The sequence below is a fragment of the Miscanthus floridulus genome, chromosome 11 (genome assembly GCF_019320115.1).
Source record: "Miscanthus floridulus cultivar M001 chromosome 11, ASM1932011v1, whole genome shotgun sequence".
Taxonomy (NCBI): Eukaryota; Viridiplantae; Streptophyta; class Magnoliopsida; order Poales; family Poaceae; genus Miscanthus; species Miscanthus floridulus.
In genome coordinates, this window is record NC_089590.1 from 83698365 (window position 1) to 83719059 (window position 20695).

At 44.9% G+C, this 20695-nt stretch overlaps 2 protein-coding genes and 1 pseudogene across 3 annotated transcripts in view; 2 read left to right on the plus strand and 1 right to left on the minus strand.

Moving 5' to 3' along the window:
- Positions 1 to 4311, minus strand: part of LOC136491410 (protein FORGETTER 1-like) — a 38153-nt gene extending 33842 nt beyond the window's left edge. For both annotated transcript variants that reach the window (XM_066487694.1, XM_066487695.1), the window contains exon 1: positions 3640 to 4311. In XM_066487694.1, coding sequence (XP_066343791.1) covers positions 3640 to 4212 — 573 coding nt within the window. In that variant the 5' untranslated portion in view covers positions 4213 to 4311. The remainder of the gene's footprint in view (positions 1 to 3639) is intronic.
- Positions 316 to 2967, plus strand: LOC136493841 (uncharacterized). Its single transcript, XM_066489974.1, has 3 exons — positions 316 to 2212; positions 2297 to 2415; positions 2500 to 2967. The coding sequence occupies exons 1-3, from the start codon at positions 316 to 318 to the stop codon at positions 2965 to 2967; spliced, it is 2484 nt and encodes an 827-aa protein (XP_066346071.1).
- A 4741-nt stretch (positions 4312 to 9052) lies between the features above and the next one.
- The window catches only part of LOC136491415 (serine/arginine-rich splicing factor SR34A-like), a 32654-nt pseudogene continuing 21011 nt past the window's right edge, over positions 9053 to 20695 (plus strand).

The window sequence follows — 20695 nt, forward strand, 5'->3', positions numbered from 1 at the left end:
AGTACAACAAATAAAACAATAGTGCAAAATAGCATAGATAATCTGAAAGATGTCAAATATGAACTGAGCTAACTTGACCGTCAATTAAAAAACTAGAAGTGCTTACTGACCAGTCAATTGAACTACCATGCATTGTCCCTTCTCTAATATTTATTCTGCACTCTGCTGTCTGCTCTGCTTTTGCTGATGCTTGCTTTTTATATTATATGGGTACTCACATATACAAATGCCTGCTTGTGCTTGGGCTGTCACACACCCTGCTACAACACAAAGCACAGATCTTTCTTTGATCCCAAGACTGATCCAGCAAGCAACATGGCAAGCACAGTTGAAGTACCTGAGTATGATCCCAAGACTGATCCAGCAAGGAAAGCAAAGTCCAATGATCCAGGCTGGAAATATGGCTACTGGCAGGACCCTGCTAGGAGAGACTGGGTGACATGTATCCTGTGTGGACATGAGGGTTCAGGAGGCATAAAGAGTTTCAAGCAACATTTGGCTGGTGGATATGGAGATATTATCCTTTGTCCAAAAGTTAGCACTGAAATCAGGAAAGAGATGGAAGCTTACTTGCAAAAGAAGAGAAGAAGGCCTTTGTACTTGGATGGTATTGAGGAGGATGGGGAACCAGAAGATGAAATTGTGGAGGTAGCAGCTGCAGATGTACAAGCAGCAGCAGCAGCAAATGCCACACCAAAAGTGGCTGCAAAAAAACCAAGTTCTGGGACAGCCGCTAAGAAAAGGCATGCTATCTTCCAATTCAAGGCTTCAACAGCTAGCAGTGTCAATTCTACACCAAAGACACCAAAGACCAATGCAACAAAGTTAGTTGTTGGTACGCTTAGAAGAACACCTGGACAGATAGTAGATCAAAGGCGTGCAAAGGACTTTCAGCCCACCATTGAGTCCAGCACAAAGACTAAGGAGGAGAAGCAATATGTGGATATGCAATGGGCACTGTGGTTCATGGAGTGTGGTGTAGCCTTTAATGCAGCAAATTCAAGGCAATTTGAAATTGCTTGTGAGGCAACAGCCCAATATGGTTCAGGGTACAAGCCTCCAACTAACCAGCAGCTTGGTGACCCTTTGCTCCAAGAATGTGTTAAGGTGACAAGTGACATGAGGAAGGACCATGAGCAGGCCTGGAAGCAATATGGTTGTACACTAATGTCAGATGGATGGACTGATATGAGAGGGCGCCACCTGATTAATTTTCTTGTGAATAGCCCTGAGGGAACGTACTTTCTGGAGTCAGTTGATGCATCAAGTGAAGTTCATAGTGCAACAATGCTAGCTGATTTGTTACAGGAGAAGATTGAGGACATTGGAAGGGACAATGTTGTTCAAGTTGTGACCGACAATGGCGCTAACTATAAGGCTGCTGGTAAGATCTTGATGGATAGGATTCCCACACTGTTTTGGAGTCCTTGTGCTGCACATTGCTTGGATCTGATGTTGGAAGAAATTGGGAACTTGAAGGCATTCAAGAAACCTATTGCACGTGCTAAGCGTGTCACCAACTTCATTTATAGGCATGGAAGGCTTCTTAGTGCAATGAGGGCTCAAACAGGTGGGACTGATCTTGTTAGGACAGCAACGACTCGATTTGCCACATCATTTCTGACATTGAAGAGTTTGTACAAGAACAAGGATGCCTTGAAGAGCTTGTTTGTTAGTGAAGCATGGACTGGGAACAACTTGTGTACAACTGCAGCAGGTCAACAAGTGCAAGACATTGTGCTATCTACTGAGTTTTGGAACTCAGTAGAAGATTGCCTAAGAGCTTCAGCCCCACTCTTAATTGTTTTGAGGGCTGTTGATGGTGATGAGAAGCCTGCAATGCCAGAGGTATGGGCTCTAATGAATCATGCAAAAGAGAGGATAAAGCAAAGCTTCAATATACCAACCAAGGATGGCCTACTCAAGAAGATCATGGAAATTATTGAGAGGCGTTGGGTGAAACAAATGGACCATCCATTGTATGGGGCTGCACTATATTTGAACCCGGGAAAATTGTTTCCTCTGATAAAAGCTAATGATGATGTCACTGTTGGGCAGCTAAGAGGTTGTTTTATTGAAGTGCTTGGAAGAATGATACCAGATGTGGAAACACAAATGAAGATCAATAGGCAGGCCATTGAGTATGAAGAGCAACGTGGAGAAGCCTTCTCAAACAAAATGGCAAAGGAAAGCTATGACAAAATGAATCCTCGTAAGTGCTGTTTATCTCAGCTTGTAAATTTCAGCAACTTAATTGCATTCCAAACACCTAATATGTGTTGTCCTTTTCATCCAGTTGATTGGTGGCGTTCTTATGGTGGCCGAGCCATTGAACTACAAAGACTTGCTAAGCGTATAGTTAGTCTTTGTGCTTCATCCTCAGGATGTGAGAGATGTTGGAGTACCTTCAGTCATGTGAGTATCCTTGTGACTAACAGTTTATATTTAGATGCATACAATCTGATTTTTTGTTTTGCTTCCCATCTGATTTTTTTGTAGATGCATACAAAGAAAAGGAATAGGCTGCTGCACAAGAGATTGAATGATATTGTCTTTGTTTCAGACAATCGGAAGATGAGAACAAGGTGCAAGAAATATGACCCCTTGGTCATTGAGGAGTTCGATTGGGACAATGAATGGGCTGATTCATTGCATGTGCCTGTTCCGGGTGCTCGAGGGTCTGATGCTGTTGATGACCTCACATGGCAGCATGTTGATGAAGCCATCGGTGCATCACAAGCGCTGCAGGGTCGTAACCTTCCTAGGAGAGCTGCTGCTCCTGTTCAGTATTATAGACGCCACAGAAATGTTCCTGCTGCTGCTGCTGCTGAAGATGGCGAAGAGGAAGACGAAGTTGAAGACCCACATGATGATGCAGAAGTGAGCGAGTGTGAAGAAGCTAGCAATGTTCCTGCTACTGATCAAGACGACGCTGCTGATCTTGATGAGTTTGATGATGGATTTTGAGTGCTGAAACAGAGATTTGCACTCAGCCCTTTTGTGTCCTACACCCTTGTCCTGCACTCATGTTGTATGGCTTTGGTGTAGTTGACTAGTAATTAGAATGCTTTAGAGTCCAGTACCTCAGACTTTCAGTCTCTAAGTTTGTGGACTATTAGAGACAAACTATGATGTCATTTGTCATGCTCATGCATGAACTAATGCACTAAGCCACTAATGCTTGCTAATTTGTTGTATTGCCTCTTGTGTATTGTTTCTTATTTAATTCTCAGCAGCTGGTAACAATGTAACATGTTCATTTACATTTCTTCATGTCATAGATTGCTGAATTTTGGAATTGTCATGTAGTTTGCTTCAAGGGGGATGGATGCTACATGGGAGAAGAGCTTTTGGAAAGGGAAGAAAGGAACCTGGGCTCCAGAATTGGGAACAAACCAGGTATGTATGTGCTGCACTTACTATATAAAACTCTAGCTTACAGCGCCTTACAACGTGTGTATGGCGTCGCCTAGGCGTCCGCCATAAACGCCTAGGCGTTGTGAAGGGGGTCGGGCGCCGCGCCTCGCCACGGCGCCTCAAACCGCGGCGCCTCAAAAACATTGCCCACCGTTCACCCTTCGTGTTGACTGTCCAGACGATTACTTCCCAAGGTACTGACATGATCACACAACAGCGTACCTCATTGATCTCCTCGGGCGGTTCGGCGGCAGGCAGCACCATGGGAATTGTTGCGCCAGCCACTAGCTGCAGCGGCTGCGCCACGCCAGGCGGCAACACGGGGAGGGATGTCGCCAGAGGCGGCTGCGTCTTAGTCACCGAGGTCGGCGCGGGGCCCGATGGCGCGGTGCTGTTGGAGGAGGCGAGGAATTTCTGTAGCTTGGTGTGGTCCACGGCAAGGTCGACGCCACACTGCGGACAGCGGAAGCGGGCGAGGCCGTGGGGCACGTTGAGGACGGCTTGGCAGCCCGCGCAAGGGAGCTGGATCTTCGTGGGGTCCACCCCCTGAGCCGGCGGCGCACCCCTCCGGGGCTGCGTTGGAGGAGGGGGAGAAGGCTTCGCGGGGGATTTGGACGCAGGCGACGAGGTCGAGGTGGACTTAGGCATGAGCTGTGGCGGAAGGCGCTGCTCCATGCGGCACTTGGGACAGATGAACTCGGTCACGCCGGGGCCGACAGCGAGGACACCGCGGCAACCGGCGCAGAGCACCTGAACGGATGCGGGAGCCGGGGAGGGGGACGAGTCGCCGGCCATCGGCGGCGACCGCACGGCGAGGGTTTCGGGGCAGCGGAGCAGGGGTGTCTGGTCTCGGTTTCCTTCCACGCTCGGGAAGAGCAGAGGAGAGAAACCGAAACGGTACAGCCAGAGTGGGATGGTTGGTCTGGCCCGGTATATTTGAAGATTTCGAGAATGGTTGGGTGACAAATGGGAAACTGAAACACGATGCGACATTAAGTTTTTTATATATATATATATCTGCATGTATAATATAAATTTTATAATAACATGATGTAAAAAAAAAAAACCATACTCCCTCCATTCCAAAATAATTAACCTTCTAGTCCAGGGATTAATAAAGAGAAATAAAAAAAGATATGATGCATAGAAAACGAAAAAGAAGAGATAGATATGTATTAGAAAGAGAAAAAAAAGTGCATTGAGAAATGATAATGATAATTATTTTAGGACCTTTAAGTATTTTGGGACGGTCAAGAATTTTGTGGTTTAAGCAACTTTAGAAGTAGGATTTGCCTAAATACCATACAAAATCTATGTTTCGCCAATATGCCATTATGAATGCAGGCTCACGCTATTTCGATGTGTTTTGAAACTGTTTGTCATTCCTGATATTTGTAGGCACATGGTCTGACTATTTAAGGGCTACTTAGTTTTTGCTATGCACTGCTACGCGTTGCCCAACGAGAATAGCGAGCGAGAGCGCGTGCTTGGTTCCCTTGAAACGCCTCGGGGACTACGTGGGCAAGGTTCAAGTGCAGGAGAGTCAAATCGGCTCCGTAACTCGGACGAGCTCCTCGTTGCTCGCACCAGCGTAGCGAGGCGAGGCAAGGCAAGCCTCCATCGGGAACCGAGCAGACGCTTACCTTTGACACTCTATCCATTCATTGGCCAAGTGACGGATGCATGCACTCATTTTCTTCTCCGCACGTCAAAAGGAATGGGATGGACACACGCTCCCACTAGTGTTGCCTCGTCGTAGCCCCTTTATCGACCCACCTCCACCTTCTCGCCGACACTCCTCCAACCCAACGCAAGCCTAGCCCCGTCGCCCAGACCAAGCCCGTCCCAAGTTTACCCTCATCCCCCGCTCCTTACCGCCCCCTCCGACGTCACCATGGTATAGGTGCAAAATGGCCCTAACTGCATAGAGGTTAGGTCAGTTTGATTTATGCACCGATTGATTTTCTAAACCTCATATATGTGCTCACGAACCTTAAAATCTAGTCTTAACATAATACAATAGCCATTGAATGCCATTGGCTTGATTTCGTCCCTGCAATGTGGGTAGTGTAACGTGCAACTTTTGTAGCAACTAACTCCGAGTAGTGTTACCTAAGTTTTGTGGAAATTAGTAGGGTGCACATCTAACTTCGCTCCTTATCAACTATTTTCTCAAGGCTTATGAGCCCGAGGCTAGTTTAGCTCTTATTGATCTCCTGTGTGTTGCTGGTGGTGTTACAAAATGCAGAACACCAACACCTAGAAGCATAGCTTTTTTACTAGGATGGAAATCATTGGTGATGAGAAGTTGTATGAGCTTTTTGGGATTGGGGAGAAGGCCAAGGAGGTTGCCAAGGCAGCTCCCACTGATGGTGACAAGGAAAAGTGTTTGTTCTGGAGGATACTTTTGGTACTGCTATTCTGATTGATGATGACATACCACAGGGTAGGAAGTGAGATCTTGTATAACCTGAACTAGGCCAACATAGATCTTAGTACCATGCACCCCTGCATGAAGGAGTTTAAGTTGACGGTACGACAGTTTGCTATAGATGAGAAAATTAAATTAAAAATTGTTAACACACGCCAAAAAAGATATACTAGGGATTGTAAAGTAGAAGGAAACCCATGGCATATTATCGAGCACGAGCAACTTTGGGAATACCTCCTTTACTATTCTGTATAGCTTTCTTTTGTAACTCTGTACTCATTTTGTTTGCTTTACCTTTTAATATATTCCAGTAGGGGCTCCCTGCCCCTCCTGTTCTTTAAAAAAAACTTTGGGAATACCATAATAATATTGACTTGTTTAATATGTTCATATGTTTTCTGTTTCATTATGCGTTGTTGATAAAAAATTTAATTTAGTTATTTATTTTATGTCGTAACATTGACTGCAGGGAGGACTACTGCACCTACTACTGCCTGTGTTGTTTCAAAGATTGCTCTTATCCTTAAGAAGCATGCAAATATGGGGAGTAAGTAGTTGAGGGACAAGCTGCACAAAGAGCATAAATGTAAAATTTATTATGAGTTTATAATACAATCTGAAAGAAAAGGACAAGTAGCTCTGAGAGAGTTGTATGGAATGACAACTTTCACATGTTTAATTCAAAGGCTAGGGTCATGAAGAGGTCATCATGTTGTGTTATTGAGATTGGATTAAATAGGTAGATGGAAACTTCTTTTTTCTATAGGTGTTTTTAGGTATGAAAACAGGACAGGATGGAAGGACAACTTTCAATGTTGTTTAATTGAAAGGCTGGGGCCACGAAGAGGTCATCATGTAGTGATATTGAGATTGGATTAAATAGGTATATTGGAATTTCTTTTTTCTCTAGGTCGTTTTGTTGTGTACTAGGGCATTTCATTAAAGGTATCCCAAAGTCAATCCCACTACACTCAATAGTAGGTGGATTGACACTTAGGGTGTCTCCCACGGTGTTAAGAATCGCTAGTTCGGAAGAGTACCTGTCCAATCGGAAGAAGAGATAATAAGGAAATACCGCGCTAGCGAGCCCTCAAGAGCCTAGACCGGTCATGCCCCGAAGTCTTCTTGGTCTCTGACATGTCTGCAACCTCATTAAACTATCTAACTTGATTTTTCCTTTTTTAACTATTTCCAGTCTCCACGTCAGCTACATATTCTTACGCGCCGTTGGGGATGCCCTTAGTTGTAGCCACTGCTATAGACGGTCATAACTGTATATATTCAGTTGCCTCTGGCTTCGTTGATAGAAACAAATGAATAATTGGACTTGGTTCATCTCCGTATCTTCTGCAGGTTCTAGTGCCGCTGCATGGTCTGTTCGTTTGTGCTATTCAACCGGCTTTAATCCGTACAAATCAACCGTGGAACAGTTTTTTTTGTTTCACAACAAACCAACTGTACAAATCAATAGAAGCCGATTTAATACCAGCCGAACATATTTTCCAAATCGAAATTGAATAATTATATGACGCACCGCTATCCCGCCGCGCCGCGTCCATATTTCCCAAATCGAAATTGAATTAAAGATATGAAGGCACGCCGAATCGGCTGCCTTCTAGGGTGTCCACGTAAGCTCTTTTTATTTGGTGCGTTATATCGAAATTCCACGACACAGATGAGGAGTGTCACAACCGGCCTTCATCCGTGCATTCCGTAGTAGATAGATGAAGCAACTGCACGCATTAAATGAAGTACGGTTTTCTCTGGTCATAGGTGGCATGCAAATGGACGGTGGTGCGTAGCAGATGCATGGTCGGTGCTGGGCGGCACGCATGCGTGCATGCATGCTGATGGCCCTTGTTTGCTTTGCAGAGCTAGGCTCCACCGTGGTCGTCACACGTAAAATGGTGCTCCTTCCTCTCTCTCTCGAGTGAATGGCAGGCGGCAGCAGCTCCGCTCCTCCCCTCCTCTCTCTCCTCTCCGTGCTCTCGCTCTCTCCCTCGCTCCTCGTCACGACCGCCGAGGCTCCCCGCACCCTGTGCACGGCGCAGCGACGTCCCCCGACACGGCGCCATGGTGCACTGTCCAACGCCGGTGGCCGCAGCGGTGTCCGAGCCCCTGCTCTCCCCCGGCACTAAAGATGGCAACGGGGAATTCCCCGTCGGAGGTTGCCTCCCCATCCCCGTCCCCGCGGGGAGAAAAAATCCCCGTCCCCGTCCCCGCCAAAGCTCACGGGGACGATTTCTCCCCCATCCCCGCCCCCGCGAGGGGAAAAATCCCCGTCGGGGATCCCCGTCCCCGCATTTGTTCATCACCATTCAGGTTAATTCATCATCATTCACATGAGTTCATCGACACAATATTAGAGTACACCACGAATCACAATCCAAAAATAGCTAAATAGCAAGAAGCAGGATATTAATCATCACAAAGGTGTAGAACTAGGGTTATTGATGTTATATATACTCAGAAGACATTGGGCCTTCGTGGGCTGGTTGGGCCATCAGGAAAGAGAGCAAAGCCTGTATATAAACGGGGCGGGGATGCGGGTATCGGGGACGGGGAATGCTCCCCCAGACCCGTCCCCGCCAAACCCGACGGGGGACATTTTCTCCCCGTTTAGATCCCCGTGGGGGCATATTTGACTCCATCCCCGTCCCCTAATAGGGGAATTCCCCGCGGGGAATCGGGGATCGGGTCCCCGTTGCCATCTTTACCCGGCACTGCTCCGGTGACTCCGTGGTCGTATCCGTCGATCTACCCACCAGATCCGGTGCCGGTGCCGGTGAGGTCATCGCTGGCAGCTAGGTTTGAACTCGCCTAGGTTAGGTATCACACCATCATCCTCGTTGTCCTTCTCTGCATCTTCACAATACCCGTGCTTCAGTGATTTGGTTTTCTTTGATGTGACTGCGGCAGGCTGGCTGGCAGCGACGGCCTCATGTTCTGCAGTGGAAGGGCTGAGAGTCGCAACAGCGGAACCCTAGCCTCGACCTCTATCTCCCTCTAGCCACAGCTGTTCAGGTAGGAATCTCCTTTCCTCGTCGTTCCTCGGGTGGTTCGTATCCCGCTGCCTTCTAGATTTGTTTTCTTGTGGGGGGTGTGTCGGGTTGCATAGATGCAGGTGCGGACGTGGACGCGTCGAGGGCTGATTTGCTGATTAATTCTTCCCTTCTTGCTTCATTGGTAGGTCAGCGGTGAAGGATGAGTAGGCGCTGGAGCCGCACGATCTACATCGGCAACCTCCCCAGTGACATCCGGGAGAGGGAGGTGGAGGATCTGTTCTAGAAGGTGGGGAATTTTTTTAATTGTTTGATTCCTTGCTACCCTATTAATCATTAGCAAAGAGCACAACCCATCTTACCATATTAGGCTGGGCTCACTTGCCGTGTGCTTCTTAGATTCAGTGCCTCCGATGCTTATACTGCTTTCTTAATGCAATAGGATGTGATGCACTGTCGTGCTCTTATGGCCTTGCCCTTAAATCGTAGAAAACTGGTGGCTTGGATAACCTTGTGCTATCAGGGTCCACCAAGTTCCTCTGCTACATTCACTATGAACCTCAAGCTATGGCTTGTGCTTGAGAATGTTGCTTATAGTTGTTGTTCATTTGAAAGGTTGCATGGTTTTATACTAATAGGGTCCAATTTTATAAAACTTGTGAACACAGTATGGTACAATTGTTGACGTCGACCTAAAGGTCCCCCCAAGGCCACCTAGTTATGCTTTTGTTGAGGTAAGATTCATCTAAATATGTTGAATAACATGGTCATCTTTTCCCCTCAAAAGATTATCGTGTTTTGGTTGATGACTTTGGTCACGAGCAGCAAATTTAAGGTGCTTTGCTAATCTTGTAGTTTGAAGATCCTCGTGATGCTGAGGATGCAATTGCTGGGTGGGATGGATACAACTTTGATGGACACCGTCTAAGAGTAAGCCAATCAGTGCTCCGATAAGCTACATGATTGCTCTCTTTCTCTTCAATCTGTTGATCCAATGCCTACTTCTGTGCTTAGGTGGAGGCTGCTCATGGTGGTAGAGGTAATACTTCCTCGTATAGTCGTATGATCGTTCAAGTGGCTTTGGTGGTGGTGGTGGAGCACGTCGTGGTGTGTCGAGACACTCAGAGTATTGTGGTATGTTTTCTATTCATGTTGAACACAAGTGATTGCTCTTCTCTTGTCTGTCTGCAACCTTTAACTTGAATCATGGCAACAGTTCTTGTCACTGGACTGCCTTCTTCTGCATCATGGCAGGATTTAAAGGTTTGAGGCAAAACTTTTTCCCTCATGTTCTTCCATAAGACTGTATCGTTGCTTCATGATTTTGTGTTTTTTATAAATTCATAAATAGATGGAACTATCGAGAACAGAAAAATCCACTTACTTTATTGTTTTTATGGCTTCATTCCCAGGATCATATGCGGAAGGCTGGTGATGTTTGTTTCTCTGAAGTGTATCGCGAAGGCGGTGGTAAGTAGCATTTTGGTTAAAGCCACTGCCTTTATTACAGTTTGGAAATGTTCAACAGAAATATTTAGAAACAGAGGTGCACAAATATTTTTGGGGTGCATTTCTTTTTCAAAAGCAATAAGGTTTGATCTTTCTGCCCCTTTGGTGTGATCATCGTGACAAAACTAGTGGCACGTATCCTGTTACATACTGGGGATCCATATATGGCTATACGAGGTGCCCTGTGTTCCATTTTATTTTTATCTTTGTATTTTCATTTCTCAGGAAACTATTAGCTCTTGATATTTTTAAATACTGATTGATAAAATACTAACTGTTTAGTTAAAGGTAATTTAGGAACGGTTGAAAAATGCTTGGGATTGCAAGAATGATACTGCCACAAGAAAGTTCAAGCTTGCTTGGGTACATAATAACCCAATGTACTACAGCAACAATTTTAGCATGCTAGCACCACTTGAATGGATCAAATGTATTGGGACAATAACTAGAGCTCATAGCCATTATTGAAGTAATGTGCTTGCCATACTTAATCCCTATGATTCAAGCAGCTTGAGAACTGAATGCTTGAGGATATTGCATTTGAAATTTGCAAATGGACTTATTTTGTTGGTGAAACTGTAAGCTACCCACAATTTATGGGGACATTCATCACACATCCTATATTCTCAATCCCCATAAAAGACCATCGTTTCATCAATAATCTCTCTCCCCTTGATCTGGAATAAGGACACGTCCATTTTGATGACTTCTTATAAAGTTTTAAAAAGAGCACCTACTTAGCCTTCCCATATCTGATGTGTCCAAAAAAGTACTCATCGTTGGTGTTTATTCTAGGATTTGGGCGCATATAAATGCCACATAACATGATTACTAGCATCTCTTATTATTTATTGTGGAGGTTTATTTCATTTGGTTGTGAAAGCATCTAGGCCCCTAGTTGGGTTTCGGTGATTAATGACAATACAAGATTACTATGACTAACATGTGTTTTGCAGAGGCAATTAAGTTATGTCATGATAATAGAGATCAATTAGGCAATCAAGGTGGTCATGCCCCTACGATGGAAATCATTTCGGTTTTCAAAGGATGGACGACAAGGTTAAGGATGACTAGTTCTAAGTGTCGATTGGAGTTGGAGAGACACTTAGAGTAGTTTAGGACTTTGTTTTTCCTTTGGCCATACTATTAAGGGGGGTATGGACGGGTAGCTTGACCTAGATGAGTCTAGTGAGTTAGGTGTGGTGCACACTTATTTAAACTAGCACTAGGTAGCTCCACAATAGCCCTATGATCCTATGGGGCAAACTTTATTCACATATGATCGAGAGTTGGAAGTGAATGAAGGGTCAAATGCTGACCAGACGCTGGCTCCGGTCAGACCGGACGCTGGCTACAGGGTCCGATCAGTTCATTTGATCAAAGAGATTATGTCTGGCGCGACCGGACGCTGAGTGGTCAAGTGACCGGACGCTAAGGTCCAGCGTTCGGTCGAGTGACCGGACGCTAAGGTTCTAGAAGAGAAAATCTACGACCAGACGTGTCCGGTCAGTACTAATCGGACCCTGGGGGTTCAGCATCCGGTCGAGTACAGTAAGGTTCTAGTGAGGGTTAAATGCAACCGGACGCGTCCGATCAACACTTAAACACTGGTGTGCGGGTTGAACTAACCAGAGCGTCCGATCAACATGACCGGAGCGTCCGGTCACCCCGTAGAGGCACATAACGGTTTGTTTTTCAGCCCACGTTATAAATAGAAGCTCCACTCGTGTGTAGAGTTACTTTTGCTCATTCCAACAGCTGAGAAACACGTTTGTGAGTGCCAAAAAGAGTAAGGTCCTAGTGAGGTGATTGAGATTTGAGAATCCAAGAGAGTAGCCTCATTAGTGAATCAAGAGTAGCAAAGTGTGCATCCACCGTTCTCATTAGGCTTCGCGTGGTCAAGTGAGAGTTCATGCTTGTTACTCTTGGTGATCGCCATCACGTAGATGGCTTGGTGGTGATTGGGAGCTTGGTGATCACCCGGCGGAGCTTGTGGGTGACCCAACTCAAGTTGTGAGCGATTGTGGGTGATTCACCGTGATGGAGTATCGAAGAATCAACCCGTAGAGAGCACTTGATCCTTGCGCAGATCAAGGGGGGCTACAGCCTTGCGTGGGTGCTCCAACGAGGACTAGTGGGGAGTGGCGACTCTTTGATACCTCGACAAAACATCACCGCGTTCCTCTCTCTCTATTTACTTTGAGCATTTACTTTGAGCAACTCAATACTTGTTTTTACATTCATAGAATTGCTATGCTAGAATAAGTTTGGAACATAGGTTGCAAGTCCTTTGTGCGTTAGATTAATAGAAATACTTTTCTAGGCACAAGGGGTTAATTGGGCTAACCGTAGGATTTGATTATTGCAAGAAAATATAGAATTAGCCCAATTCACCCCCCCCTCTTGGGTATCTTGATCCTTTCAATTGGTATAAGAGCCTCGTGCTCATGTTTTTAAGCTTAATCGCTTAGAGCAAGATGTCTCACAGGGATGGACCTCCTCCTATCTTTGAGGGGGACAACTTTCTATATTAGAAAATCCATATGGAGGCGTACTTAGAAGCTCTAGATGTTGGTATACTTAGAGCCGCCTCACAAGGCTTCCCAAAACCTCAAGATGCTACACACTTACAAGGCGATGAGGTTAATTATGAAAAGTGGAATGCGAAGGCTCGAAACACCATCTTTAGAGGCCTTTGCCAAGATGTGTTCAACCGCGTAAGGAACCACAAAGACGGCTGTAACGTCCAGTCCCGACATACATGGCCTAGGCCCACTCTTCCTAGGAGTGGTCCCACCCGCGTAGCAACCCGCTTGAACTTTCGTCCTCGCTTCGTTCAAAACGGTTAACCGAAGGTTACTACACGTCCCTGGCCCTGGTATTTAAGTCGATCCGGCGATTTCAGGATTTCCAGTATGGTACTAAACTTTGGTTGCGCAGTGTTTTCGCGGTGCTACAGTACCGCGTGAACAGTACTCCGAATTTGGCCGGTCCATTTTTCGGGTGAACAGTGGTTCGGTGAACAGTGGTCTGGAGTCCAGCTGCTACAGTACCCGACACCCTCTGCTGCAGTAGCACCGGCCCATACTGAAATTTAATTGGGCCCACTTTGGCCCATTAGGATGTTACAATCATCCCCCCTAAAGATTCGACGTCCCCGTCGAATGCCAGATCAGCTTACCCTTTCGGGACATTTAATCCAGGATCCTCCTCTCTTCAACATGTTTGTGTGGCCCCGTGCCGTGTATGTGTATGCCATGCCGTGTCCACGACGGGCCCACGCACATGCACACAACATACCCGCGCAGTCGTCCCCACGTGCCCGTGAAACCTCGAGAGTCGGCTCTGATACCAAATGTAACGTCCAGTCCCGACATACATGGCCCAGGCCCACTCTTCCTAGGAGTGGTCCCACCCGCGTAGCAACCCGCTTGAACTTTCGTCCTCGCTTCGTTCAAAATGGTTAACCGAAGGTTACTACGCGTCCCTGGCCCTGGTATTTAAGTCGATCCGGCGATTTCAGGATTTCCAGTATGGTACTAAACTTTGGTTGCGCAGTGTTTTCGCGGTGCTACAGTACCGCATGAACAGTACTCCGAATTTGGCCGGCCCATTTTCGGGTGAACAGTAGCCTGGAGTCCATCTGCTACAGTACCCGACACCCTCTGCTGCAGTAGCACCGGCCCATACTGAAATTTAATTGGGCCCACTTTGGCCCATTAGGATGTTACAATCATCCCCCCTAAAGATTCGACGTCCCCGTCGAATGCTAGATCAGCTTACCCTTTCGGGACATTTAATCCAGGATCCTCCTCTCTTCAACACGTTTGTGTGGCCCCGTGTCGTGTATGTGTATGCCATGCCGTGTCCACGACGGGCCCATGCACATGCACACAACATACCCGCGCAGTCGTCCCCACGTGCCCGTGAAACCTCGAGAGTCGGCTCTGATACCAAATGTAACGTCCAGTCCCGACATACATGGCCCAGGCCCACTCTTCCTAGGAGTGGTCCCACCCGCGTAGCAACCCGCTTGAACTTTCGTCCTCGCTTCGTTCAAAACGGTTAACCGAAGGTTACTACGCGTCCCTGGCCCTGGTATTTAAGTCGATCCGGCGATTTCAGGATTTCCAGTATGGTACTAAACTTTGGTTGCGCAGTGTTTTCGCGGTGCTACAGTACCGCATGAACAGTACTCCGAATTTGGCCGGCCCATTTTCGGGTGAACAGTGGTTCGGTGAACAGTAGCCTGGAGTCCATCTGCTACAGGACCCGACACCCTCTGCTACAGTAGCACCGGCCCATACTGAAATTTAATTGGGCCCACTTTGGCCCATTAGGATGTTACAACGGCCATGCACTATGGTCGGACGTTTGTGCGCTCTATGAGGGAACCAAGAGTGAGCGTGAGGAACGCTATCATCTTGTAATTAAAAAACTAAATTCATTTGAGATGCTTCCCAAAGAATGTGCTAATGAGATATATTCACGTTTGAATGTTCTTGTAGAGGAAGTTAATGGGCTTGGACTTACTCAAATATCACCATCCGACGTTGTGAGAAAGATCTTGAGTGTCCTCCCTATTGACAAATATGGACATATTGTGACTATGCTACACCAAGGTGATCTTTCCACCGCTACACCGATACAAATCTTAGAAAAGATCAATGCTCATAAGATGTACATGCATATCACACCACAAGATGGCTCATCCTCTACCAAGAAGAAAGAGAAGGACTTAGCATTCAAAGCTAGCCAAGATAAGGGCAAAGCAAGACTTGAGTATGAGAGCTCAAGTGATGAAGAAGATGAAGATGAGGATCTTGCTCTCATGGTGAAGAAAGCCGCCAAAATGCTAAAGAAGCTAAACAAGAGTGGCATCAAGTTCGATGGCAAGAAGAAGTTCTTTACAAGTTCTAGAAGAAAGCCAATCTCCGAAATAGATTGCTTCAATTGTGGTGAACTTGGTCATCTAGCACATCAATGCACCAAGCCCAAGAAAGACAAGTTCAAGAACAAGAACAAGGGCAAGAAAGATGACTCAAGTAACAAAGATAAAGATGAGAAGAAGAAGAACAAGCCATACAAGAAGAGAGATGGCAAAAAGAGGGACTTTCACAAAAAGAAGAAAAGTGGAAAGGCCTACATTGTCGGTGATTGGCTCACGGACATTGATTCATCTAGTGGATCATCCGATGATGATAGTGAAAACGAGAAGGTGGCCGCCATTGCTATTGATCTTTCATCTTCACCGCCACCATCACTATCATTCTCTACACACCTATGCCTTATGGCCAAGGGTGAACGCAAGGTAACTAATAATGATGATAGTAGTGATGATGATAGCGATAGCGATGATGATTCACCTTCATATGATGATCTTGTCAAAATACTAAGACAATACACTAAGATCATTAGAAAGAGTAGAGCTAAAAATGAAAAGCTTGATGCTAAAAGTGGTTCACTCTTAGCAAAATGCGATACATTGGAAAAGCCTAATGTTGAGCTTAAAGAAACAAATGATGCTATATCATCCAAACTCAAGAAGCTCAAATCTTCTAAGAAAGAGCTTAAAGATAAACATGATAAACTTGAGTGGGTGCACAATGAGCTCATCACTAGCCACAACAAGCTAAAAGATGAATATACAACTCTAAAGATCAATTATGATACTCTTGTTATTGCTCAAGAATTTTTACCAAATGAGCCACATGATGCTACTAACCATGTTGTTAAGATTGATATAGCTACATCATGTGATGATTTAATTGATGAGAGCATTGAGCAAGGATCTAGTGGCAAAGGCAAGAAAGTTGTTGAGTGCAATGACTATGATGAATATGTCAAGCTCAAGAATGCAAATGAAAAGCTCATGAAAGATCTTGAAGAGATGAAAAGCCACAACACCATTGTGCTAGAAACTCTTGATCACGATAAAGAGTTGATCCTTGAGAATGAGAAGCTCAAAGAAGAGAACAAGAAGCTCAAGGAAGAGAAGAATAATGATGTTCTCAAGGAAGAGAACAAGAAGCTCAGAATGAAGAAAGAGCATCTCAAGATGGGATTGAGCAAGTTTGTAAGAGGCAAGCATCTCCAAAGTGAGCTACTCATGAACACCATCATGAAGATGGATAGAAGTAGCATTGGATGTAACACCCTAGGTGTTTGGCTTCCACTAAATTGCATGTCATTTCATAAACATATGCATCATCTATGTCATCATGCCATTATCACTGAAATGTGCATATGCAACATTCGTAATTCTGTTGTTTCATACTTAATTTGCTTGAGAATGGTAGTAGTGCAACCTGTGAATGCAACATGAATTTCTCATACCTTGAAACATGGCAATATGGTAGTAATGTGACAAGTGTAAAATAACAACAAAGTCATGAAACATGTGAAACATTGCATTGCAACATTTGGGTGAATTGCTTGTTTTGTTGTTTCATCACATGTGATCATTTGACATGGGTATAGCACTTGTGTAAAGTGGTTGATTATGGTCTAATACACCTTAACTATACTTAGGGTAATTGTCTGGACATTGTTCATGTGGACCAAAATGACCAAATTGCCCTTTAGGAGAGGTTTGACTTGAATTGACCCTTAGAGTGCCACTGTTTGACTATTTCAAAAGACCAGCTTAGAGACCTTGCATGGCTGTGTACTCTTTACCAAAGTTGTAGTTAATTTATCAAGGAAAAAAGTTGTTTTATGATCATCTCATGAAAATTGCAAGAACATGCTCAAACATGGCCCACAAGTCAGAATTCCATGCTGATTTCACACTTAGAAAATATTCTAAGTCATAACTACATTTTCAGTGGATCAAGCCAACTTTGGCTTGATGTAACTACTGATCCATGGTGAATTAGATGATGGTCCTTGAAAAGAAGTTGTAGATGGATGGTAGGCCTACATTTTTCATGTATATAGTTTTTGCAAAGGAGCATTGGATTAGCCGTGTTGACACGTCGAATACTCGCTATCAGTCATCATCCTCGAGCACTGAATCGCAATTTTCGGAAAACGTTCAGTGAACGTCATGGCCAACCAGCATAGGAGCTGCTCGCCACGTGGTGCGCATGCTCGGCCAAAGCCTCCACGTCATGCGTTCGACCTCTAGAAGAAGGCCAGCGCCTGCCCGACGCACTCGCCAGCTCCCTTTGCTTCCCTCTCGCCTTCACCGCGCGCAGCGTCGAGCCTCAGCCGTCCGCCATTACCGACCGAACCTTCGCCCTCGCCTAGCTCACGCCCCTTCACAAAAACATGTTGCCTAGCTCATCAGTAGCTTCGTAGTGATCTTCTCTACCTCCTCCACCCCACCGTCGTGCCAATTTGGCCTTGGTAAGGGTGAAATCGCCGTTTTCTTCCACCGCCGCCATGGCTTACCTCGCCGGAGATGGCGCTCCACATGGACAACCTCCACCATGGCCTTCCCATTCTCTCTCTCTCTCTCTTGCGCTAGGTCCTGGGTGCGATGCTGATGCTCGTAGAGTCACCCACTAGAGCCATAGCGTCGTCACCTCGCCGGGGCATCGTCGGACTGCGCCGCCATCCGCCATTCACGCTGTCGTCCTTGCTAGGGGTTAGTAGAGTTTGAAATGAGGGCTTAGATAGGTGTGCCTTGGTGTGGGGAGCGCGTCTAAGCCATCGGGTTCACCGGAGGGGTCACCGACGATGAGCTTCGCCGCTGCCCTGTTCTCCTCCCCTGTCTATCTCCTATCGGGTGGGACCCACGCGTCAGTCGCCGTAGTAGAAGTGGGAACCTGGCTGGGCCACACCATTTCTGGGCCACGCCAGTGCTTGCTTCGCGGGCCACCGTTCTTTGGGCCGGCCCACCAGCAGTGGAGTTGATTTTCTTATTTTTGTTTTGTTTTATTATTTTCATAGATTTGTGTACATTTTCAAAAATATGTATCTCCTAGTTAGTAGATCCAAATGATGTGGTTCCAATTTTGTTGAGTTCATGATAATATCTAGTTTATATTAAAAATATAATATGTGCCATGTTCTGTTATGAAAAATGGAGTTGCTAATTATCTCTTTTAATCATGTAGGAAATAGGGATAATTATATCTTTTTCTATGTAGCTCCAAATGGCATGAAAATTTTATGATGTACTTCTCATATCATGAATAGCTTGTAGTTAAATTTTCATAAATTTTGGACACTGTTTGTAGGAGATAGAAAATTATCTTGTTTGCATGGATGGATCTTCTGTGAATTTTCATAATTTTTCTATAGATCCAGTTAGGGTAAAAATTGGTGAGTACTGTTCTTATGCTAGAATGATGCTAGAAAAAATTAGAAATCTATTGCTTGATACTTTTCAATAGGGTTTCCTAATTATGCTAAAAATAGACATGCCACCTGTTATTTTGGATGCAGCAAGTTCTGCTTGCCCAATGGCTTTGAAATTTTTATAGTAGTCTATGTGAAGCATGAGATAGCTACTGTAATTTTTGTAGATTTTTCTGAATAGTTTTACTATATATTACTTTAATCACCTAATTAACTAAATAAATTTGAAAAGGATATTAAATAATTTATTTAGAAGTTGGCACTATACTTTTTAATGTTTCTCTAGTATGCAAAACATGTTGGTAAACTTGGTTTGGTCCAATTTTGCTTTTGCATCATCACTAAATATTTAATTTAGTAACCCTATTATTTTTGGACAGATTCTAGGTTTACTGGAATTCGATTGGTTAACATAAGAATCATGCTTTGATGTTTATAAATGAAGTGTAGAGAATTTCATAAGCTTTCCAGAATATCATCTTGCAAGTCATTTGAATTTATAGAACTCTGGTTATGATTGAATTAAGGAACTACCCATGTGCATATGAAACTTTAACTGTTGATTTAAGTATGCCTTTACTATTTCCTAAGCTTATGGTAATGTTCCTAGGTGTTAGGCCTTTAATTAAAGATGAGCATCTTTATCTTAGGTTATACAAGTTAGGTAAGTTGATCTTGTTCTTTAAGTTAAGTTAGATACATGCTTAAAGTGATTTGAATAGAGCTATTTTACTCGGTAAACGGGTGTCCAGTGATGCTTTCGTAAACACTTATTGTGATTCATTCATCATGAGCATCATGTCATTCCTTAGGCATCCATAATATTTATCTTGTGCATCGACATGCAATAGGTGTACCGGAAGGAGTAACACTGCTGGAATTCGAGGAACCAAGCGAGCAGCAGCAGCCGACACCGGAGGTTCAGGAAGTGCAGCCTTCAGGAGAAGTGCCAGGCGAGGTCACCGTTGAGTGCCCGGATCACCGACCGTGCAACTTTGTGAAAGGCAAGCCCCGGAGCATATTAAGCCTCCTAATTTCTGAAATGCAGTTACAGTATTATTGTTACATATATTGTTGCATTAAGTTTAGGTGTTGGATGCAAACACTTGCTGCATTGGTTATCCAATCCTTGTCTAGATATTGTTACCCTGAATCCTATGTAGCTCAGGCTCGTGTAGTGCTTAGCCCTGCTCAAACACGATAGAAGTCAGGTGATTTTCTGTCACCTGCGAGATATAGGAAGATACATATGGCACGGTTGGCTATATTTGCTATCGTGAAAAAGAACCAGTCTTAATCTGAAATGAAGACCGGACGGAGGCTTGCCGGTTTGCAGTGACTCTGTCTGTGTCGATTAAGGACTGAATCTTAGAGCCTTTCCTATTCATGTTGAACGCATGCCTCTCTCTTAGTTGGCCGTGTCTGATGACCGACCGCGAAGCCGAGTAGCTCACCTCAGGCCAGGAGTCGATAAGTATAAAGTGCTCCTCGGAAGGGAGCCGTAGGCATGAGTCTACGGGCAGGTGATTTAAAAGTCCTGATTGTCCTGGCAGAAGGGTAATCCCTAAGAGTGCTGGCGCTGATCGAACCCACGAATTTGGTTCCTAAGTTGTTCCAAAGGTGACCCACGGCTACCCTTGCTAAGTATGCTAGGGTGAGAGTTAGGAATACCCCCTCAGCTGAGTTGTAATTCGATTCGAGTCGCCGTCTCTCCCGGTTAGTGAGAACTTGACAGGCTTATCTCCAATGTAGATACACTAAATAACATAATGGTTTAGAAGTGATGACATGATGATGACAACCTTATTATACCTGCTATGGTTAATATTGTTTGCTCCTAATAAGTGAGTGCTCTAGTATAGGTGCAAATCTAGTGGACAGGTAAATGATGATAAGCTTGATGCTAAGTTTAAATTGGTTACTATAATCATAAGCTCTTTTATGCAACTGTGTCAAGCTAGCCCACCTCATAAGCCTTGCATGACCCTTGGTGTCTTTTTTTCTAGTTTTGGTGGGTAAGTCTAGCTGA

Coding starts and splice junctions, on each gene's coding strand:
- LOC136493841 (XM_066489974.1), top strand. CDS start 316: ATGGCAAGCACAGTTGAAGTACCTGAGTATGATCCCAAGACTGATCCA. Junction 2,213..2,296: donor CTATGACAAAATGAATCCTC/GTAAGTGCTGTT, acceptor CTTTTCATCCAG/TTGATTGGTGGCGTTCTTAT. Junction 2,416..2,499: donor GTTGGAGTACCTTCAGTCAT/GTGAGTATCCTT, acceptor ATTTTTTTGTAG/ATGCATACAAAGAAAAGGAA.